Source organism: Hippocampus comes, unplaced genomic scaffold (assembly GCF_001891065.2).
Source record: "Hippocampus comes isolate QL1 unplaced genomic scaffold, H_comes_QL1_v1.1 scaffold83, whole genome shotgun sequence".
Classification (NCBI taxonomy): Eukaryota; Metazoa; Chordata; class Actinopteri; order Syngnathiformes; family Syngnathidae; genus Hippocampus; species Hippocampus comes.
Genome location: NW_017805281.1, coordinates 20,994 through 42,500, shown reverse-complemented (window position 1 = coordinate 42,500; position 21,507 = coordinate 20,994). Strand labels below are relative to the sequence as shown.

Sequence of the window (21,507 nt, the reverse complement as noted above, 5' to 3'; positions counted from 1 at the left end):
CACAACGTTGCTAAACACGAGTAGACAGCATAGTTCAAGTGGACAGACACGATTCCGAAGAGCACAAAGCTGAGTATTAAGTTGTGGCAAGTAATAGAAGAGCTCTAAATCTTTTTTTTTTCCTTAAAATGTCGACACATATTTTCAAAACCAGTGACAGCTAAGAAGGACCAAGGTGTTCATTTACGCTATGGCTAAAGAATTGGTTTGTGGTTCGCTCTGTGTGTTTGTGTGTGTAGCCTTTACGGCCTTGACTGTAAACAGTGTTACCATGACAACATACCGCAAGAAGTCCTTTCTAGTTGTACAACAATGCCTTGAAGAAAGAGTGAAGAGGGTTCCCGGCAGACACGCAAATAAATAAAACATCTTTTTGACATGCGCCTCAGCATTTGCACTTTTGGTCAAGCTAACAATTTTCAGGTGTATGTCCGAGTTTCTGAATAAATAATCACATAAAAACAACGGTCCTACACAAGCAATAATAGCAATAGAGCGAATGATACTGCGACTAAAGTGGCCATTTTTACAGCGGGAGTGTTAGTAAGTTTTTATTTAGGAGAACATGCGCTCCTCGACCGGCTCTAGAAAACAACAACGAGCCACCAACCAGCCAGCCGGCTTCCCTTTTCATCTATTTTACAATATTTGTGGCTTGATTCAGTGCACAACGTTGGTGAACAAAACAAGCAAGGCATCTGTGTCGTCGTCCGTAAAAATCCTGCATGGCGAGCATGCGCTGTGATATGTGTGATCAACACAACACGGAGGATCAGTGGCATGGCAGGAGTGTTAGAAAATGTTATCTAGTGAGTAACTTAGTCCTCACGTCCTTGTTAGTATGGTGAAATTAGCATTCTGATGCTTCATGGGTGTTATGAGGACAGTTTGGGGTTACGCGGGTTGGCTTTACGTCGAAGAAACTGCTTGGAATCGGGTCTCACGTGATGGACACGTACATAGTGCAGTGTGGTGGAGGGGGCATTGTGGTTTGGGAGTGCATTGCTCACTCAGGGCTTGGACAAAAAAAAAAACAAACAAGTTTGTCAATAAATTTTTTCAGATCTGAAGACCATCTTTCTGTTTGAGCATTTCTTGTATTTCCTTGATATCCATCTCAAGTTCTTTGTTCTCACAAGTAAGACATTTCACTGCACTAGTAAAACGATTGTCTTACGAGTAATATTTTTTTCCACAACTACTGCCACTTTTGGATTCCTAATATGTAATTAAAACATACTAGTAAAGCACAATGCTGCCTTACTGGGCCAAACTGTTGTTTGTCATGCACAAGTAGTTTTCTTAAGGTTTAGATGTTGAATAAATGTTCTGATAACTTCATGGAAAGCTGCTCAAGTTTTTATTCAATCGGTACTAGTATGCTCTATCCTCACTAGTCAGACAAAATTAGGCAAACTAGTAGGACACAGACGTTACTAGTGAGGCAAAACGGTGCACTAGTTGACTACTAGTATTAATGACTTTCGAGTCCTTACCTAGTGCATCACAGTAGTTTACTAGTAAGGTGAAGCTGCATACTAGTAGGCCAAAAGTGGCACTAGTAGACAGGAATTTCTTTTTTTTGTGGAAAACCAATTGAGCATTTATTTGATATCTTTCATAATGAGGATACTAGCGTGTGGCACATGCTTACTAGCTGTTCAGAGTAATATTAATAAAGTAGTTCAGTAGATTACGAAAAATGTTTCATTGTTTCCAAGTAGGTCAAACATGACAGTACTAGTGGAAAAAAACCCAACAACATTAGTAAAACAGTCATTCTATTAGTGCACTAAATTGTCTTCATAGTGATGTTAAAATGTGTACTAGTACATGGACCATACCCCGAATAGCAAGGATGCAGAATAAATGACAAATGGCTTTCCATAGTGCAGCCTCATTACACACTTATTGACGCCTCCTGCTGTGTTGTGTTAATATGCTGCAAAAACCTGAAGTGTGAAGTTTGTGACAATTCGTAAGATCCTGTCTCTACTTCCTTAAAATACAACATAGAAGTTAAGAAATAAGCAGCCATCTTAGAACTTCTCTCTTGCAGTACAAAAAAAAAAAAACAAAAAAACTTGTGGAGTCACCTAAACAATCCATCGCGTCGTTTTACGTGACAACAATGACAAAAAAAAAAAAGTCACAGCACGGAAATTATGAGTTTGTGCGATAACCCAAAAAGCGGTTAGCTAAGTCAGTCTGCGCTTCTATGTATATACTTTAAATGCCATGCAAGTCATCAAACTGAGAAATGCCTATGGGCTCACGCATCCCTCGGATTTCAACGTGGACTCTCTGTTTGGCTTCAGTAACGCACATCCACGCGCTAACTCTCCAGTGTTTGTTCCCCGGGTGAGAGACTGAGAGACAAGCTGTTGTTGTTGTTGGTGGTGGTGGTGGTGGTGGGGGGAGGGTTGGGGGTGAGACAGGCTTGATGGGCTGGATTCGAGTGTCATGTACTAGCACGAGCAGCTGCTCTCGGTGACAGTCATCTCTGGCTGCTTCTCCAGTTTGATGTCGATCACTGAAGGGAGTTGAAGTTAAGCAACGCCGGCCATGAGTTTGCAAATTATTAGCTTCTCTTTTTTTTTTTTTTAACAGACATTAGGTTATAACAGGTGTTCTCAAACATTTTGGGTCAAAGGAGAACATTTTCCAAGGACTCGCTCATATTCCTCATGTTAATTCAATTTAATTATCATGTGTACGCCGAAGTGCCATTGGAATGAAAATGTTGCCTAATTCCGGAAAAAAAAAAAAAGTGACAGTGACATTCTTTTTTTTTTTTTTTTAGTAGAACACAATTGAGTCTTTTGTCAATATAAAATGTAATCTTACAAGGCTACAGTTGTATGTCGTAATATATTAAGGTGACAATTTTGCATAGAAGGAAAGTCTTATTTTTACATTTCATAAATACAAAAGAACATTTAGAGAGAGGCCCTTAATAGTCCTTACAAGCAATTAAAAATAACTACCATATGTATTTATTGCTGTAAGCACACGACATCATTTACTGCTAACTATTTTGGGGACCGCCAAGGTACAGCTCAGACGCCAGTTTTGAGAACCAATGCCACTTTTGAAGGATACTGTCTTCTTTGCTTTTCTCCGCTGTGCTATCCATTCCAGGTAACGCGGCCGCAACGCGACGGAACAGCTGCGAAACAAAAGAGATGAGGATTAGCCAAGAATGTGATGCCTCAGCATGCAGACAAATTGGAAAAATACATCAGCATCAGTCACAATTTGAAACAAAAACCTTAAAATTTTAGACACATTTTGGCAGGCAATGCGTTAGAGATTACAGAGTTCTGTTTGCTGGGCGGAGGCATTATCTAAATCTATGCGGAGGTCGGTCTCACTGATGAAGCTCCAAAAAGCAATGATTGAATTCATATTTTTTAAGGGGAAAAAAATATGTTATAAAAGAATGACTATTGAAACTGGTTGGGTGGAGTAAGTCATTATGAAACTAAAGTTGTAATTATTTGAAGAAAATAAGACAATCTTTACCAAAACACATTTTGTTGAAATGAACCATGAAAACCGGACACGGGTGAAGTCGGATATTTCCGTCGGCATATTATTCAAGTCAAGTTTAGCAAAGGAAGAAAGTCACATTTTAAAGAGCACATTTCAATCCTTATAACAATACTTACTGTATCAACGAAATAATATATTTTATATTCTAACACCGCCCCCAAATAAAGTTTTGTACAAAAAAAAAAGACACTATTTCTATACTAATACACTTTTGCTCTCCTTTATTCTTGCCTGCATATCAGATTTGTGTCATGATACCTAATCATATTCGATCTTTGAATTGTCCCGTAGCAAAAGTATTGGGGAATAATTGGTTTATCTCGCAGTATCGGTCACATCAATGCCCATATGCAGTTGACATTTATTTGTGTATGTATTAATTTATTTGATTATTTATTTATTTTTTCAAATGATTCTTCTTGCAAATTATTTTTCGGATGCCAACCTACGGCCCGCAATCCCCCGTTGGTGCAGTGACTCCATTTTAAGTAACCTTTGACTGAGAAGACAACAAAGCCAACAGCAGTGATTTGGTGTCGATCACAAAGAGAGTGAGTGAAAAAGGGAGTCAAAAGAGGAAAGTCGGAAGCTGGAGGGCAGAAATCAGCATAGTTAGTGAGTAGCCAGAGAAAGAGTCATCTCTACCTGTTTGACATTGTAGCCAGTCTTTGCGCTGGTTTCAATGAACATGACATTCAGTTCCTTAGCTCTGTGCTCGCCCTCCTCCGTGGTGATCTGTCTGCTCGGGTGGAGGCCATGCGGACCGAGAGGTGGGTACGGATAGGGAGAAACATTGCAAAAGAAGACAGGCCCGAAAGGAGAGGAAGGAAAGACAAGAACGCTTGCTGAGTCTTTGTTTTGACAGGGAAGAGAGGTTAGTTTTGGTTATAACAGACACAGAAAGCGAGGGCGAAGACCAGGCTATGCTGGCTAGCAGGAAAAATGACTCATGGCATTGATTAAGTTGTGATCCGAAGAATGACAACACGGAGGAGTCACTCTCCCGTGAAAATGAAAGGACAACATGGCCGCTTCGCCAGCCGCCACCAACCTGTTTGACGTTATAGCCAGCCTTGGCGCTGGTCTCTATGTACATCACATTGAGCTCTCGAGCTTTCCTCTCTGCCGCCTCAACAGAGACTTGCCTGCCACCGGTCCCGGGAAAAGTGGTGGTGGTGGGGTGTAGGAAGGTGGTGGGTGGGGAGAAGACAAGGTGGAGAATCCCAAAAAACACATGCAAACACATACACACACACACATACGCAGAAATGAAATCAAATCAAAATGACAGAATGAAACTGAGGAACATAACTCAAATCTGAGGCAAAGAAAAAGACAGTGAAGCCCCGTTTAGCGCTGGGGGAGGGACTTGGGGAGGGGGGTATGTTACAGGCCTGCTCACCATAGGTAAACATTTGCGATATGGAGAAACCATTAAAAGAGAAAAAGCTTTCTTACTAATTTTCACACTGCACTTAGCATTCACAAAAGTACGGAATCATACGCAAAGCGGCAAATCATAAAGACAAACAAAAAGATGAATGAGGTACACTGTCACGGGGGGAAATGTGGGATTCCAGGCTGTGGCAGAGGGTTTACAAAAACAAACTACAGTGGAACAGCTGGGACCTTGTGAGGTTTTGCTAAAACAAGAATTCTACAATTATTTTGACGCAACTTCGTGGGAGACGAGTAGTCCCTTCCTCTACTGTCTTCAAGTCTGAACAAAACACAAGTCGACCAACATCCCGGAACAGAGTGTGCTTGATTCCACCGTATTTGACCCAATTGTGTCAAATAATAATTAAGATCAACACTCGAATGTGACATCACTGACATCCACACATTCAAAACAAGGACTCACCTTTTGTCCGCCAGGTCTGTTTTGTTCCCAACGAGCATGATAATGACATCACTTCCTCTCTCCGTCCGGACATCATCGATCCACTTTGAGGTTTGTTGGAAGGAGTTGAGATCTGAAAGTCAAAGGAAATGACAGACATCAGCGCACACATACGAGCTACACGTGGAGCTGTCAATATTTTCTAGCTACAGTAAAGCGAGTATTAGTTTTGTGTCAGTCAGCAAAAGTATTAAGAGTTGGAAAATGGAAAGGTCGCTTTGACAACTTCTGAGCAATACTTACACCCAGTGGACACAGCATTAGGTACACCGGCAACATCTACCCGAGAGCTGTCTGTGAGAGGTGCTCATTTAACAATATGTCCACGAATGTGGCTGTTGTTTTCATTTGTGGAGAACTGCAATAGTTCGGAATATTTTCTGTGACCTGATTTCGACGCACAAAATAAGCAGAATGTTAAATGGATCTGACAGTAAGAAAAAGCAGCATTATGAAGCAGTTTCCAGAATTGTCGATACAGCTCTCGAATCGGATCCCACCAAAGTAGGGTACACACATCCCAACAATCAGGCAAAGTTTTAACCACCTTTGTGATCAAAGGCCCGATTATTGGATTTGCTCAGGTAACTGTCAGAGGGCCAACAATAAATCTGATTACTATGTGTGTGGTCAGCAGAGATTTGGGCCGGAAAATGTGACCTTATATCAGGCGCCGCATGAATATACTATAGTGCCCTACAATTATATTTATTGTATAATTTTATTTTTAATTGAACCACAAAAGCACGGCGTAATTGTCTAAGAGGAGGATACACTGTATATATACGATATAGTATGTACTGTATTTTACATCTTAAGTTGACTTGAGTCTCGCTGGCTTTGCAATTGCAGAAACTTATCTGTGACGTTTGGACACCCTTAGCCCGGCAATTCAAATTATGAATTGCGGCAAAACTGCTGGCCAACAGACTGCATCTTATGGACACTCGTCGCCAAACCACGTGCACTGCGAGATAGCTCAGTTTGTTTTGGCCAAGTCACCTTATAATATGTCCTCAAAGTCATTTGTAATGACAACTGCGTTTCGCCTGGCCTATTTTTTTCTTCTTTGTCTTTTTTCAGCAATACTGATCTTCTCTGGGAGTGTGCTGCCCCCACAGGTCAGTCTTGGGTCTGTCACATGGTAATTTGTGTGTGGTGGGCTGTGCTGGTCATCTGCAATACGCCACACACTATAATAGGAGTCAGAATTGACATTGTGATTTTTTTTCATCATCACGTGGTGGTCTCATATTTTTAAAAAAAAATCAATAAATATGTTAAAAACGGGTATGCATGTATCCCACTTTAGATTGCGCAGGTGTACCTAATGTAACTCAAATGTCTCTCGGCACCTAAAACGGAATGTTCGTGAACAGCCCTGACTCACTGGTGATGTCATACACAACCACAGCAATGGTAGAGTCGCGGATGTAGCTGGGAATTAGGCTACGAAAGCGCTCCTGTCCAGCAGTGTCCCAAAGCTGGAGTCGGACCTGCGGGGTTGGAACGGTCGGGGAGGGAGAATGGAGATAAAGAGGGGAGGGAAAGCAGAATAAGAAAGGGGGAGCTAGGAATAGAAGACTAACTGCAAGCCAGGCTGTTTTTAATGAAGGAATGGCGAATGGGGGAGGAGGAAACCATTGAAATGATGAAGTGGAGGTGAGCAGCCTAATGCAAGGAAAAAAAAAAAAAAGAGACCCCGCTGAATCATTCTTGAGTCACATCCCATTCAGAGGATCTGAACCCACAAAGAGACATCGGAAGAAACGTTGAGTGATTCATTCCAACAGCCTCTTATATTTAATACAGCCTCTCATAAACAGCATCTAAGGAGCGTGGACACCCCCCTGGGCACTGCTGGTGAAACGCTTTGCAGCCATGCTGGGAGACGCTCTCACGGTGGTGTCCAGTGGGGTTTCCACACCACGTTACGCTCTTGCACCGTATGCCCTTGCACACGGTACCGTACAAGCAGAGGACAGGGAGGCGAGGCAAGGCAAGGCCGTGATACCTACTGGCTATGTCATAAACCACAACTGCGGCGGCTGAGTCTCGGATGTAACTCGGGATGAGGCTGCGGAAACGCTCTTGTCCCGCCGTGTCCCAGAGCTGCAGCCGAATCTTTGGCCGCCCGTGACGCATATGCGCACGCGTGAGGAACCGGTGGGATTTCGTGACCCAGACAGAGGATGGAAGGAGAACAAAAAAAAAACAAAACAAAAAAAAAAGGGAACTGAAAATATGATCACGTCTGGCAAAATGAATGATGACACGATAGGATTGGGTCCAAAAAAAAAAAAAAATGTGAAAGGGCGATCATGTGGAAATGGTGAGTGCTATACAAAGCATGCTTTAAGCATTCTAACGAGGTTCGATAATCCTGTTGTGGAAATGACATAGGGAAGATAATATGGCTTACCGTACGATCTTCGAGGTACATGGTTTTTGACAAAAAGTCAATGCCAATTGTTGCCTGCAAAACAATCACTGCATCAAAACCTTGACATCAGCAACACATGATATAAACAGCAGAAGCATTACAGGATGCATCAGTCTTCAAAAAAAAAAAAAGATTTTTCATTGTCCAATTTTACGCTCTGTTCCAAAATACCAAATTTAAAAACAGGCTACAAGGAAGAGCCTGATTTTAATTGACAGTGTTTACGTGACACTGAGGTTTGGTCAAGATCACAAGCAAAGATGTTAGCTTAGCAACCATTACGATCAGTCCACGGAGACATAATTGCCCCAAGAGGATAAACTAAGTTTTCTGACTCAGAATTCCTGCGTAATATACACATATAACAAGAATGAATATTGGCCCCAAGTCTACTAGTCCATTTGTGGTAGAGTCACACGTTCTTGATATGATACATAACTGTCCATATTGTAAGAAGGTTGATGGATGGATTTTCTTGATGTTCCTGACTGATTGTAACACGCCTAACCTTGAGAGAAGTAAACATGAAATCAATAAACTAACCGAAGGTTGTGACTATAACTTCCAGGTCGTGCAAATATGACCAATTAAATATAAAATTGAATTCAGCCCTGTGGCTCATTTTTTTTTCATATTTTTGATCTGGCCTCAAGATTAATTCTGAAAAAGCTGACATTTTTGTTTGAGATGAATAAAAGAACGAACACAACGCTCAGTGTTTTCAGCCCACCTGTGCCCCCGAGGTACAGAAGATGCAAGGATGGATAAACAAAACAATCAATTTCTTTTCATATTTTTCACTTGCAAACTGAAAACAACAAATAATATACTGATCAATAATTGTAACACATGCAATCAGCAGCCCTTTGCTTCTGCAGCTCAGCTCCATTGAGACACCTTTTATACCGCCTGTAAAAGCTATTTATGAGTCGCCGTCCGGAATAAACGGCACGTCTATTCGGCAATCGTTCGCCGGCGGAGGTCGCATCAGCATTTATTGGCTTTTTTCTGTTAAATTCTGAAAGAATGAGCTGCCTCTAAACGGGGTGTCAAGGCAAGAAGAATGCGAGACGTGAAGAAGACTAGACAAGAAGTTAAGAGACTCCACTATTGGTTTAACATTTACAGCGCTTAACATTACCTTAAACTTGTGCGACAATGTGTTCTCGCAATTCATCTGGAACTGATTATTTCCTTCCAAACTATCCGTTATTTCCGATGGGAACATGGATCAAATTCAGATTATCTTCCGCTGCACTCTGCCATCTCTTGTATTTACCTGATAGGTGTTGTCAAAGCTGTCATACATGAACCTGGTGATGAGCGAGGTCTTTCCCACTGCAACAAAGACGCAAGAGTTCAAGCTTCTTCTTTGCAATTATGAAGAAACAAGCACCAAACGTTGTCATGCATAGTTGGGAAATCAGCACCACGGTGAGTAAAAAGCACACGACACAGTTGGCAAAATCAAGGCCTGTGAGACGGATCCAGCTCTCGAGTAATCAGCGGTCCACGAATTTTTGGGTTGTTGTCCTTGGGTTGTCGCTGTGTGCTATTAAAATTGGTTTGATAAACTGCAATCTTTGTGTAAGATAAATATGCAAATAACACAGAAATTAGGAAGGGGGCAAATACTTTTTCACAACACCATAGATGTCGGTTTTTGATGCAGGGTCGTCTGAGGGATTGAAGGTTATGGGCATTCAATGTTGTTTTTCGGCCTAGCCGCTTACGTGCAGTGATTTTTCCAGATTCTCTGAAACTTTTGACAATATTATGGATCGTAGATGATGAAATCCCTGAATTCCTTGAAATTATACGTTGAGACACATTGTCCCTCAACAAAGATGTGAACCTCACCCCATTTTAGGCCCAAATAAAGCATTAGTGTAAAGGTTTTTATGAGCGAGACAAACAAAAATGCAATTGTCTTACTAGTGAAGATAAAGAGCATGCTTGTACATGGCTGTCAAGAATGTTGAATAAATGCTCCAACGGCTATTTATTTGATTTTCTTTGAGAGTGAGGCTTTGGGTTGAGACATGCCAACTAGTAGGGCCTAGTAATGTTACTAGTACAGCATTGTAATATCCCTTGATAATTAATCAAGTGCTCTAACAGCTTACTGTGAAGCCAACTGACAACATACAATGGCATACTAGTAGGACAACTACAAATTACTAGTGAATCAAAACTGTTGACAACTGGATGCTCTTAGACCTACTAGTGACATTCTACAAGTTAACATCTAACACTTGACTAGTAGTATGCAGACAAGTATGCAACTAGTGCACAGGCAGGCTCAATTAACAACAATTAAAAGTGCAGTAGCAGCAACTGTCTTCTACTAGTGACATTTTTTTCAAATACTCCATGACATTTCTGTGCCCTAGTGGAACGATCAGGGCACAATTGTAGAAAGATGTTACAGGTGAAGAAAATGTGTGCGATAGTTGACACCTGTGCACTACTAGTATTGCTAGCTAATACTACTCATGAAGCACTGGATGTGCACTAGTAGAATTGTATGTCATTAGTGGTACTAGTGACAATGCAGTTGCCAACTAGTTCACAGAGTTGCCAAGTTGGTAACATGTACTACAGTAGTCTGCCCAAGTTGTTGTATTAGGGTGCAGATATTGGCAGTAGTGCACATAAAATTCCACTAATACACAGTGGATCTACTACTGGGTGGGTGAGGAAAAATATCACCCGATCACAAGTACCTTAAAACGGATATATTGAGTAAATGTTCAAAAGGCTTATTTAGTAAACATCCTTGATATGGTGGCTACTAGTGCGTGGCATGCCTACTAGTTGGACCTATTTGTGTTACTAGTGTAGTACAGTAGCTTACGAGTAAAATTAATTGTGTAGTAGTCATCCAAAAGTGGTACTAGTAGCGGAAACGTCGTCACTCACTGGTTTGAGTTTGACACATTCGCTATACTTATGCACTGAATGGTCTTACTAGTGTTATCAAAGAAGGTACTAGTACACGGACCTTAAACGAGATATCAAGGATTTTGAATTTACTCTCAATCGGCTTTTCAGTGGACACCGACGGGATTCACTGTTGTGAACTGTCGAGCTCACACGCTGAGTTGGCAATATGGGTGGAGCTACTAAAATGGACGGAAAAAAAAGATATCCAAATTGTAGCCAAATGACTTCAAAGCCCGATTGTTTTGTGTTCCAAGCCGGATACACAAACAAAGCGTATAAACACGTAAGAATCATCAATTGATTCTCGACTGCATTGTCTTGCGGCGTTCAATTGTCGAGGAAGGCCGGCCGGCTGATTCTAACCTCGGCTGGCCGACGTGGCTAAGTGAGGTCCAGCTGTGAAAAGGGAGCTAACTTCTTACGTGTCCTTGCTTCGATGCAATATTATCTCACAGTATTGCGGTTTAATATTACGGTGGGAGTTCTGTAGCTTGAGTGTCAATAAAAGAGAATTCCAGGCTTAAAACGTCCAGCTCGCTCGTTTAGCAGAAAGTCAACGGCTACTAGCTACTATTGGCTATCCATCCATCCATTATCTTTCACATTCACTGATGTCAAGGTGGAAAGGAATCACACACACACACACCAAGACGCTTAATGTCCTCTTCATTCATTTGAGGGTAAGTCAACATTTATAAATTCGTACCACTACTAGGTAATGTCATTTGAAATCATATTTGGCTCAAAGGTGAACGGCGACTCGGTAGCTATGAGTGTCCGATGACATCATCACAATTCGAGGTGGAAAAAAATGTCCACATACATTGCCGTCTTCTTTAAACCATAAAGCGCAAAAATTTAGAATTGTTGCCGTGCAAGACTACCTCTTATTTTTCTCTCATTAGGCCGCAAGCAAACTCGACCAGCTAGTTAGCCGGCTGCTAACAAGATTCTCCCCCACATCCCAGTTACCGATCTCCAACTCCGACAAACGGCGTCCAAACTCACCGCTCTGCTCGCCCAGGAAGACGAGCTTAAACTTCCGTAGAGGGTTGCCGAACTCCCCACCGCCGGTTGTGGTCGACATTTTGGCCCAAACAAAATACGAGGCAGCTAACTAGCCGGCTTTGGGTTGTGATGTGATGTCTAGACTGGAGAGAGGAGAGCAGTCTCAGCACAGCAGTTGATCGTCACCCGCTCACTACAACCCTCTGCTTTTTTTTCTTTTTTTTAGTTAATCTCCTTCATACGAACAAAAGTGAAACAGCGCAACCATGAGGCTTTGGAGAAAAATAAGCAGCAATTTCCTTCAAGTTGTAGCTGGCAGAATGCATGTGTTTGTTGGACCCCTATTGTAAACAGAACGTTGTCCCAGTGCTTAAAGTCACTGCGTGTAAATCATTGTTATGATATCATTAGCATTACTTTTAATCTTAATTCGTCCAAAAAGTTGAGACTGGAGCCTGGATGCTTTTGTTTTGCTATCTGGTAGTCAATTTGTTTACATTTGTATGGGTGTTATCGTTAGCTAGCTAGATCAATGACGGGAGTGTAACTGGCCCACAATAATATAATCAATAAGTATTTGAAAAAAAAATTGGCGAAACTGCAAGTGCTGAATCACACTTGTGCAAATGTCGACTGCGTGTCTAAGTTGTAATATCATTATTCACCACAAGATGGCAGACATCACTTAATTGTGTTTACTGCCTATACCACAGGAGTAGACCTAATAATTTTTTTGGAATGATATGCAGGACAAACATTACATCAATAATGACCATTTTGAGTGATGTTGGTGAAAAAAAATTGCACAAAATGAGTTCTTACGCTTAAATTTGGCTTGCTGCTCAGCAACTTCATGCCATCCTTGAATGGAATTTTTTATGCAAGAGAGGCCTTTGCACTGGCAAAAAAAATTACATTATGTGGTTATTTTGTTGACAGCTTCAAACCTTTTGTTACTGGCTTAGGCTCATGGATCTTTTAAACATGCATTGAGAAATGTACTATGGAAAATCTATAATATATTAAGAGCACATATTTTGCATGTATAATCATATTTTTGTGCTTATTTAGACTAAAGCCATACGCAGCATGTGTTCCCGCCAGTAGCACTGATGATCCAGCATTTACGTTGCCCATCGCTTAGATAGATAGATAGATAGATAGATAGATAGATAGATAGATAGATAGATAAATAGGGGAGCAAGGCTGCGTTCAAATTTTGCCAACAGTTTCATCACCGCAAACTCCTACTTTAAATATTTCACTTATTTTTACACTCGCATGGAAGTTAAAACCTCTTAAATAATGCTAATCTGCGCATCCAGCAAACCTCACGACAGCTCTTCGTACCTTGCATGAACCCTCCAATGACTAATTTTAACTATACGTTACGGAACCGTGGGGCGGAAGTACAGAACGGTTCACTCACTGACATTTTCATATATGGGCAGGTTAAAATTGACTTGGCTATTTAATTTTACGTTTGATTTGTGGACAGGGACTACATAGACCCAACTATTTATATACAAACAATCAAGTTTTCCCATAATATATTCCCTTTAGGAACAGTAGCAGTGTAAACAGAAAACAAGCAGCAAGGTAGGTACTGAGGAAACTTTTTTTTTTTAATTTCCTACAATCGACGCTGAAGAAAGACAGTCATATGCATTCATTCCCACGTTAACATTCACTCATCATACTTGCCTCTATACATTGTAGTGCTAAAGGGTATAGTCACAACAATTTGAAAGAAAATCTCACGTTCTACACTAGGAGACATTTTCAGAAATCAAAGCAACACCGAGCGGGTTTATTTCTGTCCAAAGCTATCAAATGTCACGCAGATGCTCTCACAGCAATACCTCTCGGAATATACAGTGTGTGCGCGCACAGGAAGTGAGGGCCCTGTTGTTTGTCCTTCACAGCCGTCTGCTTCCATTGTTGTTCTGCTGTTTATATCATGGCGACGTCTTATCCATCCATTGGCTCGATGGCGATGTCCGTTCTGTGATCACATGGGGATGTTCAGGCTTTCTGGAGTCCACATCAAGGTACTGTAATTGTTAATCTGGCTGTACATGAAATGTGTTCGAACAGCCCCTTGTGTTGTCATGTAGAGTTATTTATTTTGCTCTTTACAAATTGTACTCTTGAAGCTGCGGGTATTTAAACACAAGCGGTGCAGCAACACATGTAGACAGATTACATGAGAAAATTCGGACTATTTATCCTCCTAATGAAAAACGAGTACATTCACTGCATCTTCGCGAGTCACTTGTGAAACTTCTTTTGTGTCTCTATTATACTGCCCTTAGGTGGCCAAAGCACATATACCAGAAGGGGCTCAATGTGGGACTGGAACAGAAAAATAGCATTTCCATTCATTTTAATGGTGAAAGATGATTTGAGATGGAAGCATTTTGAGTTGCAAGGGTAGTCATGGATTGATTTAAACTTAGAGTATTAGTCAAGGCATGGACACTATTGGCAATTCAAAATATTTTTTAGGGTTGGTATCCATTATTCGTACGTTTTTTTTTTTTGGTTCCTCGTGGCAAGGCTTAATCCCCGACCAACATGAATGGCAGCGATTGACTGTATCTGCTATGCTCTGGTTAAACAAGTATGACAGAAATTCTGTTTATTACATAAACTTGATGGGCTAACGAGACTTACTTTTCTGCACTTGTATGACCGTCAACAATGGCAAATACTGTGCTCTCGATTACAAAACACTGTCTGCTTCCTTTAATGTTGAGACTGTGTGACCGTTTTTTTTTTTTGTGTTATAGAAGCAACAATATTACATTTATTTTTGGACCTGTATGATCGTTACAAACATGAGCTAGATGGATGGATACACTGAATGTTGAGCTGTTGTTGCACTGACTATAAACAGAACTGAAAATTGACACTGTAGCAGAATGCACTACACCTATGATGATGACCTCACCTGAACTAAAGAGGCCTTTAGTCCAATTGGCTGTGGTTCATAAAATACACAAACACACAAGAGAAAAGGAATCAAACAACCCATCGCGGTCATCACAATACAACATGGATGTGTTTGCCTTCAGCCCGGGTTAACTTACACTTCTGCCATATGCGACATTGGAGGGTAAAAACAAAACAAAACAAAAAAACAATTAATGAAATGTGATGTATATCGATTAAAAAAAAATGGTAAGAATGAAGCTTAGCTCACCTGCTGGCTTGGGGGACATCAGCGTCAACGGAAGGTCGACCGTGACGTCACTAGAAAACAAGTCAGGTAACATTAGTAAGAAGGCAGATGTAAATATTTTTGTTTAGAAGCGAAGCGGAGTTGCATGTACCTCGATGTAAGGCCACCCAGCAGGCTTTTGTGGAGACAAACAATAAAATGAATACTTGGTTTTCACAATGGGGCACAGCCTTAATCAATTGACATGACAAACGATGAAACCGTACCCTCCTCCAGACACCATCAGGTTGACTTTGACTTTGTATGACACGAGAATTCCCTGCATCTCCTTATTATCTTGACTCCTGTGGGAAGACGGAAATAGTTGACCTTTTACACCTTGAGGATTTGCTCTTAAGACCTGATAAGTGGATGACACAACACAGCGTTGTATCTCCGCCACCCAATAAGAGGATGAAAAGACTGTCCTGAGCTCAGCGTAAGCCCTCTGCTCAAAGCTCTTACAAGGTAGTGGAGGCCAGGTTTGTGTCCTCGTCTTTTAGCCTCCCGTCCACTGACAGTCCGCGCTTCTCTTTGTTGTTGGCCAGCAGCGGGGTCACTCGGAAGGTTTTCTCGAATGTGGAGTTCGCGTTAATTGTCTCCCTTTGGGTTAAAAAAAGTGCAATACAGTGTGGGAAGATAGAAACAATATTTTCCCTTTTTAGGCATAATAGATTGTGCGCACAAGCTTTACCCAAACTCCTCTGTGCAGACGGGCTTCGTGTAAGTGTCAGAGGAATACAGCACCACATTTGTCAGCTGCTCGACTAAAAGAAAACAAACCAAAACAAAACATACATTTATTAGCATTGCACCTGGGCTTTCTTGCTTTTCCTTCATGGATCACATTCAATTTTATTTAACCGTGATTTAGCCAGGTAAGGCAATCTAAAATCGATTATCCTTTGCGACCTTCCCGCAGAGTAATAAAACGCAAACATGAAAGCAAATTAAAATACGTATGCACTAAACTGTACGATGTGGTATAGTGAGATTTACATAGTACGTGACACGGTAGTACATGGTGAATAAAAAGGTACGGTGATCGTGTACGGTATCTAAACGATGATATTGGGATGAATGAAGTGGGCTTTATTATTTGTGACCGTGTCTTGTAGTCGTTTGCGGCAGAAAATAGAAAGGATCGACCAAAATTAGTGTGGACCTTGGAAACGAAGAGATTAATGAAACTGCTGGAGCGGTGATTGCCGGTGTTGGTATGCATGGTGAGTCGGTCTGGTCAATGTGTGTTTAGCCTGGACAAATTCCTTATGCTCACCTATGATTTGGATTTTCTTCACCACTTTTGTGGTTTCGTTGTTGATTTTTACGCTAACAGTGATGGGATCGCCGTGGTAATAGACCTGGAAAGAGGAACATGATCAGATTAATTTACACCCGACTGAATGTTACAATCAAAGTTATTTGCAGCCACCTCTTTGTCGAGGCAGGCTTCCATGTGAATGGGTTTGTCCGACATCATGAACTGCTTGGTGATGTCCGCCTTGGCTCCGGCGTTGTTTTTGGTTGGTGCAAACTGGATTTTTCGAATCATTAGGCGACAAGTGTCCCTAAGGCAGACATGTTTCTCGTGAACTTAACACGACACTGTCTTGATTGGGAAACACAGGGCACACGTACTTTTTCACGATGGTTTCGTCAGCGCTGTTTGCTTCGTTGGCGATGTACGCTTTGACCTCAAAGTCCACCCCGCAAGCCTGCAGAGGGAGGACATCGGAGTGAAGTTTCAAGGCGGGGGACATACTGGTGAAAATCAAGACATCAACTGTAGTACCTTGCCAGAATCATTCGGCCCAGGTTGTAAGGCAACTGAGCAGGGGAGGTTCGTTGGCATCTGAGACCGGGAGGAACAAGACATTTGCAAGATGATGAAGAAATGAAGTTGCGATCGTGAGCTGAGAAGAAAGTAAGACGCTCCCTCACCTGGAAGGCAAAGGGATACCCTTGCTCTCCGACTTTCTTCAGGAGGGATTCCTGCATCGGTGATTTTGTTGCATTGCCGTCTGTGGGCGGATACACCTGAACGCGATTTATCCAGATATCTTTCCTGCAGGACAGCCCGATCACGTCCAAATCCTCACTTCCGTAGCGGAAGGCACAAGCAAGGTATACGAATACTACAAAAGAGAGAGACGCAATCGAGAGCGCTGCTTCTGGCCAACTTTGCAAGTCAGACCGGTGATAATCAAGTACCTTTTTTCCCATCGAGTCCAGAGGGATCCACTTTAACAACTCCATCTGGGATTGAGAAAGGATCAACCGACATTAGGCTCCATGGAGACAAAATTACACAGTACGTGCGAGGAAAGGCTGAACTTTGCCACCCACCGACCACTTCCACCGAATCCACATTGTCCACAAAGTCTCTCTTCCCTAAGTACAAGGCAATCTGAGGGAAATGGAAAAGCAAGCATTTCAAAGTTTCTCCTCCACCAGGTCGCGAGACTTTAAGAGTTATTTTAAGGAGCTGGGAAAAAAAAAAAGCAATGGCACTCCTATCCCCAAGAGTGCTCCATAATAACTATCTGACAGAGGCCACTTACATGTCCGTTGCCGCTGGTCTTCTTGAAAACTCTGGAGCAGAGGGAAACAGACTCTCATTCTAAATCCACTTTTAGGAAGATCAATGCAGTCATCGCAATCATTTGGTCGGATATCATAATGCAGAGCTGTCCTATTTTAACCCTTTCATGCACCCTGTAACCTAATAACATGATAAGCTGTCCACTGTTGTAACCGCTGTCCCAGAAAGGGTTAATGAAAGTTAAACTGGTAGTTTTTAAAAAATGATTTGTCTATATCGCCCCTTCTATTAAATGACATAACCTTACAGGACAATCCTCCGTGCTCGTGTCAAGCACGAAGCAAAGACTTAATCCTCCGCGTTCTTCTCATCTGTTGTGTGCCCCGTATAATCGAGTTAAAAAGTTTTCCCGCTGTTTTGTAAACATGCCCTGCGAGATCAATCAAATTGCCACGATCCACTCTAATCAGGATTTATTCATGTACGAAAGGCGTTAGATAGGCCACACGGCGAAGGTGTTTTATCCGCGCGATCAAATCCGCAAGTTTCTGATTTGATTCCCCCATAATTCCAACGGTATCCACGAGTCAACATGTTGACTCACTTGGATGAAGCCGACTTGGTTTGTTTTCAGTCCTTTTGACAGAGACTCTTAGCATACCGGAAACCTACCAAGCATCATCACCACACATATTGCATAAATATGACAAAAGCCACAACTGCGCCATATCGAATCGAATCGGGTTCCCACTGAATTGAACCAAGTTCAATCGTGGCATTTTAAATTCGTTACATCCTTGAATCTTCTCGTATTGAATTGTGTTTCGTGGAGCGAGGCGCAGCATCTAGTTCCTTGAATTAAACAGTATCCATCCTTAAACTGGTTCAAATGTCTCAAAAAAATGCAATATATTATTCAAAACAGAATCATGACTATGTATGCAGGAGACAATTCTATTCTCAAAATACTTACTTTGACATGTTGAAGGTGAAAAAAAAATACTGTCTGCATGGAGGGGGGGGGAGAAAAACAGTCAATTCAAATATCAGTCTCTCTCCCCCACATCATGACAATTAATTGACCTAAGAAAATTAAATGAAGAAGAGAAAAACACCTCACTCACCACTGTCGGTCTTCTCCCTCTGTAGTGAGTCTGTTAACTGTGCGCCGTGTGAGTGTGTAGCTCGCTCCCTCCCCATCGCCTTTATAGTTTGACCTCTGACCTCCGTAGCCCTCTCGTCATCTTAAAACAGTGTTTGTAAGGAGGGGTTGTTTTCGACTCAATCTGATTAATTGATTACAACACGGCGGTTTTGGTGCTCGCGGGGTGTAAAAATAATTTCCGAGTTATGTGACTTCCAAAGAAAAAGCCCAGGGCCTTCCTTTTGGTGAAGAGCCACATCCTCTTCTTTAGATATGTTGGTTGCGCGGTTATTTTCTGCAGCCTAATTGCGCTGCTGAATTCCGTGGCACATAACTTAAATTATATTGTTAGTATTTCTCTATGGAGAAACAATTATAAAAACGGACGAAAAAAAAACCCCAACAACTCACAGGTCATGTATAGATGTAATTCTAATAATCGCAATTATGGATGAGTTTAAAAGTACTCCGAGAGCCTAATCTTCAAAGATTGTTTTGTGAATAGGATAGGCACTTCTTCAGAGTGGTCTTAGTTGGATTTGGTTGTGATGGCAGCCAAAGTGACAGATGGCTCCTTGACCGAGCCGCTGACAATCTGTGGCCGCATTAAACGCCGGTGCACAGCTGTTAAAATAATGAGACTCTGCAACTCGTGGAATTCCCTTTGCCAATTAGTGCCACAATCCATGGCGTTTGACGTTTATTACGGTGGAATCGAAAAGCCACAATGTAAATAAAACACACTTATGTTTAGGGTTGAAAGTCAGAATGTGATTTTTTTTTTTCTTGCTCATAATCTAACAAATTTTAAAATGTCATTTTTGTCGTTGGATCGCAGAAATGTATACCAGTGTACCTAGCACACACACTGTAATGGACTCTTTGTTAAATTTTATTTGATCAAGAAATCCGATGTCTAAAACACTTTTTTTTTAATGGACGCTAACCCTTTTGCAGTCCAACTACAATAATGACAAGATTGCTAACTCAATAGTGAACGTTGTTATCTTTGCGTACGCAGAATCTGCATTTGGTATTTCATTAGATTGTCGAGCTGATGCAATGTCTAGTGATGTCATCGTCGCGGTGGGTATCGCCAAGGCACACATTCGCCTCTTGTGATCCGCCCGAGCGTCGACTGTTCCACATGGCGCAAGGCCATTGGGGTAAATCTGTGGGTGGATCGGCGCCGGATTTTCACACTTCTTCGGGCCAAGTGTAATGGATTGATTAATGAGTGAGGTGGATTCTGTGGAAGATTTTGACACCTTGAGAGTCGAAGAGAATTAAAATGCTGGCCTCTTTTCAGCCGATATCCCGCGGCAAGGCTTGAAGAGCTGCTTAAAGTGATCTAGACGCAGTGGGCAATGTCATTTGAACTGTCGAACGGATAGACTTGACGATATATACGGTCTGAATCTTCAATCCAAGGGACACTTTGCGTTCAAGTGAAAAGCAGGAAGTATTTCACAAACCTGAAGGCAAACCATTCATTTTGGCTCCGAAATGTGGAACCTTTATGGAGCCTCGGAAAGCAAGAGATGCCTTCACTTTGCAGACATTATGCAAAGCAAATTTTTTGCCAGATAACAGCAGACAGGCCGTTACCTAAACTTAAAGTCAATCTTTTCCAAGTCTCGTCAGATATCTTGGGAAATCTGTTGCAATTTTTTTTTTTCAAAATAAAAGAATATTTGTGTTCCGGGGGGATGGATGAGTGTTATTCAACGGGTGTCTTTTTAAGACTATCCTTCCTGCTCTTTTACTTGAATTTGCTTTCCCTCGCTGTGCTTGCGCGAGGTCACACATGCAAGTCGACCTTTAATCCCCTTATGGTTAAGCTGGTGCTGTTTTAGGTTCACGCTTAATTTAGACGGTGAACTTTCCTGGGTGTTCCCAACGTATTTCAGCCATGTGGAATGACCTTGTTTTAGTAAGGACGGTCTTCAGCACGCCGAATTTAGGCGGTCATGTACCTTTTGTTACTATAACAGGAATGCATTCTATCCTAAGCTCAGCTATGTTTATGTTGCGTTTAAGAGTATACACAGAGAGACAATCGGGAGGTTTTTGTCACCCCTCTCCAACCAAGGATGTTTTAGGTCTTATGAGACTGTCCTAGAAGATTATCCTTACAACTGAGGTGTGTTTAGAGTGGATTTGTCCCAGTAACAGTGTCCAAAATGAGACAATCTCAAATATTAAACGTGTTCAATATTCGTGACCAAACATTTTTGTGCGTGGTCAAAATCGACACCTCTCAAGAAAAGATGCTCACTATCTTAATCTTGTACATCTCCAGTGTGTCTCGCAACAACGATTAGAACTGATATGGGTTCCGGATTTTGAGCGTGTCCTCAAGTCTGGAGTCTAGACGACGGAGTCTTTTCTAATGACCAGTTAGCGTAACACAATGAACATCGTTTGGATAAAACAATGTCTCATTTAAACCACAGAAATGTCGGTTTCCATCGTACCAGTCTTTCCCACGCTTTCTCAGCTCGAGACCCAAATTAGAAATCTGCTTCCTCCATGGGAGTGAAACCGCAACTAAATTACATCATGTTTTGCCACAACGTCGACATATAGACTGATAGAGCACATGACCGCGTGAATTCATTCCACTAAATGACGACTCGCTGACATTTGGGAAGCCATGAGACAATTTGCTATTTGTAATGCAAGTGTAGTTGGTATCTGAACTTAAAAATCAGAGAACCAATCCATAATATAAACCTTA

At 41.6% G+C, this 21,507-nt stretch overlaps 3 protein-coding genes across 12 annotated transcripts in view; 1 reads left to right on the top strand and 2 right to left on the bottom strand.

Annotated features, from left to right (window-relative positions):
* rab41 (RAB41, member RAS oncogene family) overlaps window positions 1-12,071 on the bottom strand; it is a 12,169-nt gene extending 98 nt beyond the window's left edge. The window contains exons 1-8 of one of the 5 annotated variants that reach the window (XM_019871213.1): window positions 11,856-12,071; window positions 9,181-9,239; window positions 7,881-7,934; window positions 6,849-6,954; window positions 5,420-5,531; window positions 4,201-4,294; window positions 3,103-3,169; window positions 1-2,533 (exon numbers count right to left, since the gene is read on the bottom strand). The exon at window positions 1-2,533 is cut by the window's left edge and continues 98 nt beyond it. In XM_019871213.1, coding sequence (XP_019726772.1) covers window positions 2,469-2,533; window positions 3,103-3,169; window positions 4,201-4,294; window positions 5,420-5,531; window positions 6,849-6,954; window positions 7,881-7,934; window positions 9,181-9,239; window positions 11,856-11,934 — 636 coding nt within the window. In that variant the 5' untranslated portion in view covers window positions 11,935-12,071 and the 3' untranslated portion in view covers window positions 1-2,468. Of the gene's footprint in view, window positions 2,534-3,102; window positions 3,170-4,200; window positions 4,295-4,606; window positions 4,701-5,419; window positions 5,532-6,848; window positions 6,955-7,476; window positions 7,583-7,880; window positions 7,935-9,180; window positions 9,240-11,855 lie in introns of those variants that run through there. The other 4 variants (XM_019871212.1, XM_019871211.1, XM_019871210.1 and 1 more) reach the window with 4 other exon arrangements.
* inppl1b (inositol polyphosphate phosphatase-like 1b) overlaps window positions 10,680-21,507 on the top strand; it is a 30,825-nt gene continuing 19,997 nt past the window's right edge. The window contains exon 1 of one of the 4 annotated variants that reach the window (XM_019871204.1): window positions 10,680-11,527. Coding sequence is in view for 3 of the 4 variants with exons in the window: in XM_019871205.1 (XP_019726764.1) it covers window positions 13,689-13,906 (218 nt within the window). In the remaining variant the exon portion in view is untranslated. Of the gene's footprint in view, window positions 11,528-13,360; window positions 13,907-21,507 lie in introns of those variants that run through there. The other 3 variants (XM_019871205.1, XM_019871202.1, XM_019871200.1) reach the window with 3 other exon arrangements.
* Window positions 13,754-18,910, bottom strand: arr3b (arrestin 3b, retinal (X-arrestin)). 3 transcript variants are annotated; one of them, XM_019871208.1, is made up of 18 exons: window positions 18,748-18,907; window positions 18,597-18,629; window positions 17,643-17,673; window positions 17,428-17,488; window positions 17,293-17,337; window positions 17,023-17,216; window positions 16,874-16,933; window positions 16,720-16,796; window positions 16,514-16,649; window positions 16,358-16,442; window positions 15,773-15,845; window positions 15,544-15,681; window positions 15,306-15,383; window positions 15,191-15,214; window positions 15,061-15,110; window positions 14,948-14,951; window positions 14,809-14,838; window positions 13,754-13,860 (listed from the first exon to the last, which is right to left on the bottom strand). In XM_019871208.1, exons 2-17 carry the CDS (start codon window positions 18,602-18,604, stop codon window positions 14,826-14,828), a joined length of 1,077 nt encoding a protein of 358 aa, XP_019726767.1. In that variant the 5' UTR covers window positions 18,605-18,629; window positions 18,748-18,907; the 3' UTR covers window positions 13,754-13,860; window positions 14,809-14,825. The 3 variants fall into 3 exon arrangements, with proteins under 3 accessions (XP_019726767.1, XP_019726765.1, XP_019726766.1); XM_019871207.1 differs by lacking the exon at window positions 14,809-14,838 and having other exon boundaries at window positions 13,772-13,860; window positions 18,748-18,910; XM_019871206.1 differs by lacking the exons at window positions 14,809-14,838; window positions 14,948-14,951 and having other exon boundaries at window positions 13,770-13,860; window positions 18,748-18,910.

Bases quoted from the DNA above. Each gene is read 5' to 3' on its own strand.
- arr3b (XM_019871206.1), bottom strand. The intron at 17,338-17,427 runs GTGGGTGGCAAA...TCTCAATCCCAG, and splicing joins GGATTCGGTGGAAGTGGTCG to ATGGAGTTGTTAAAGTGGAT. The intron at 15,111-15,190 runs GTACATGCAACT...CTTGTTTTCTAG, and splicing joins CTGGGTGGCCTTACATCGAG to TGACGTCACGGTCGACCTTC.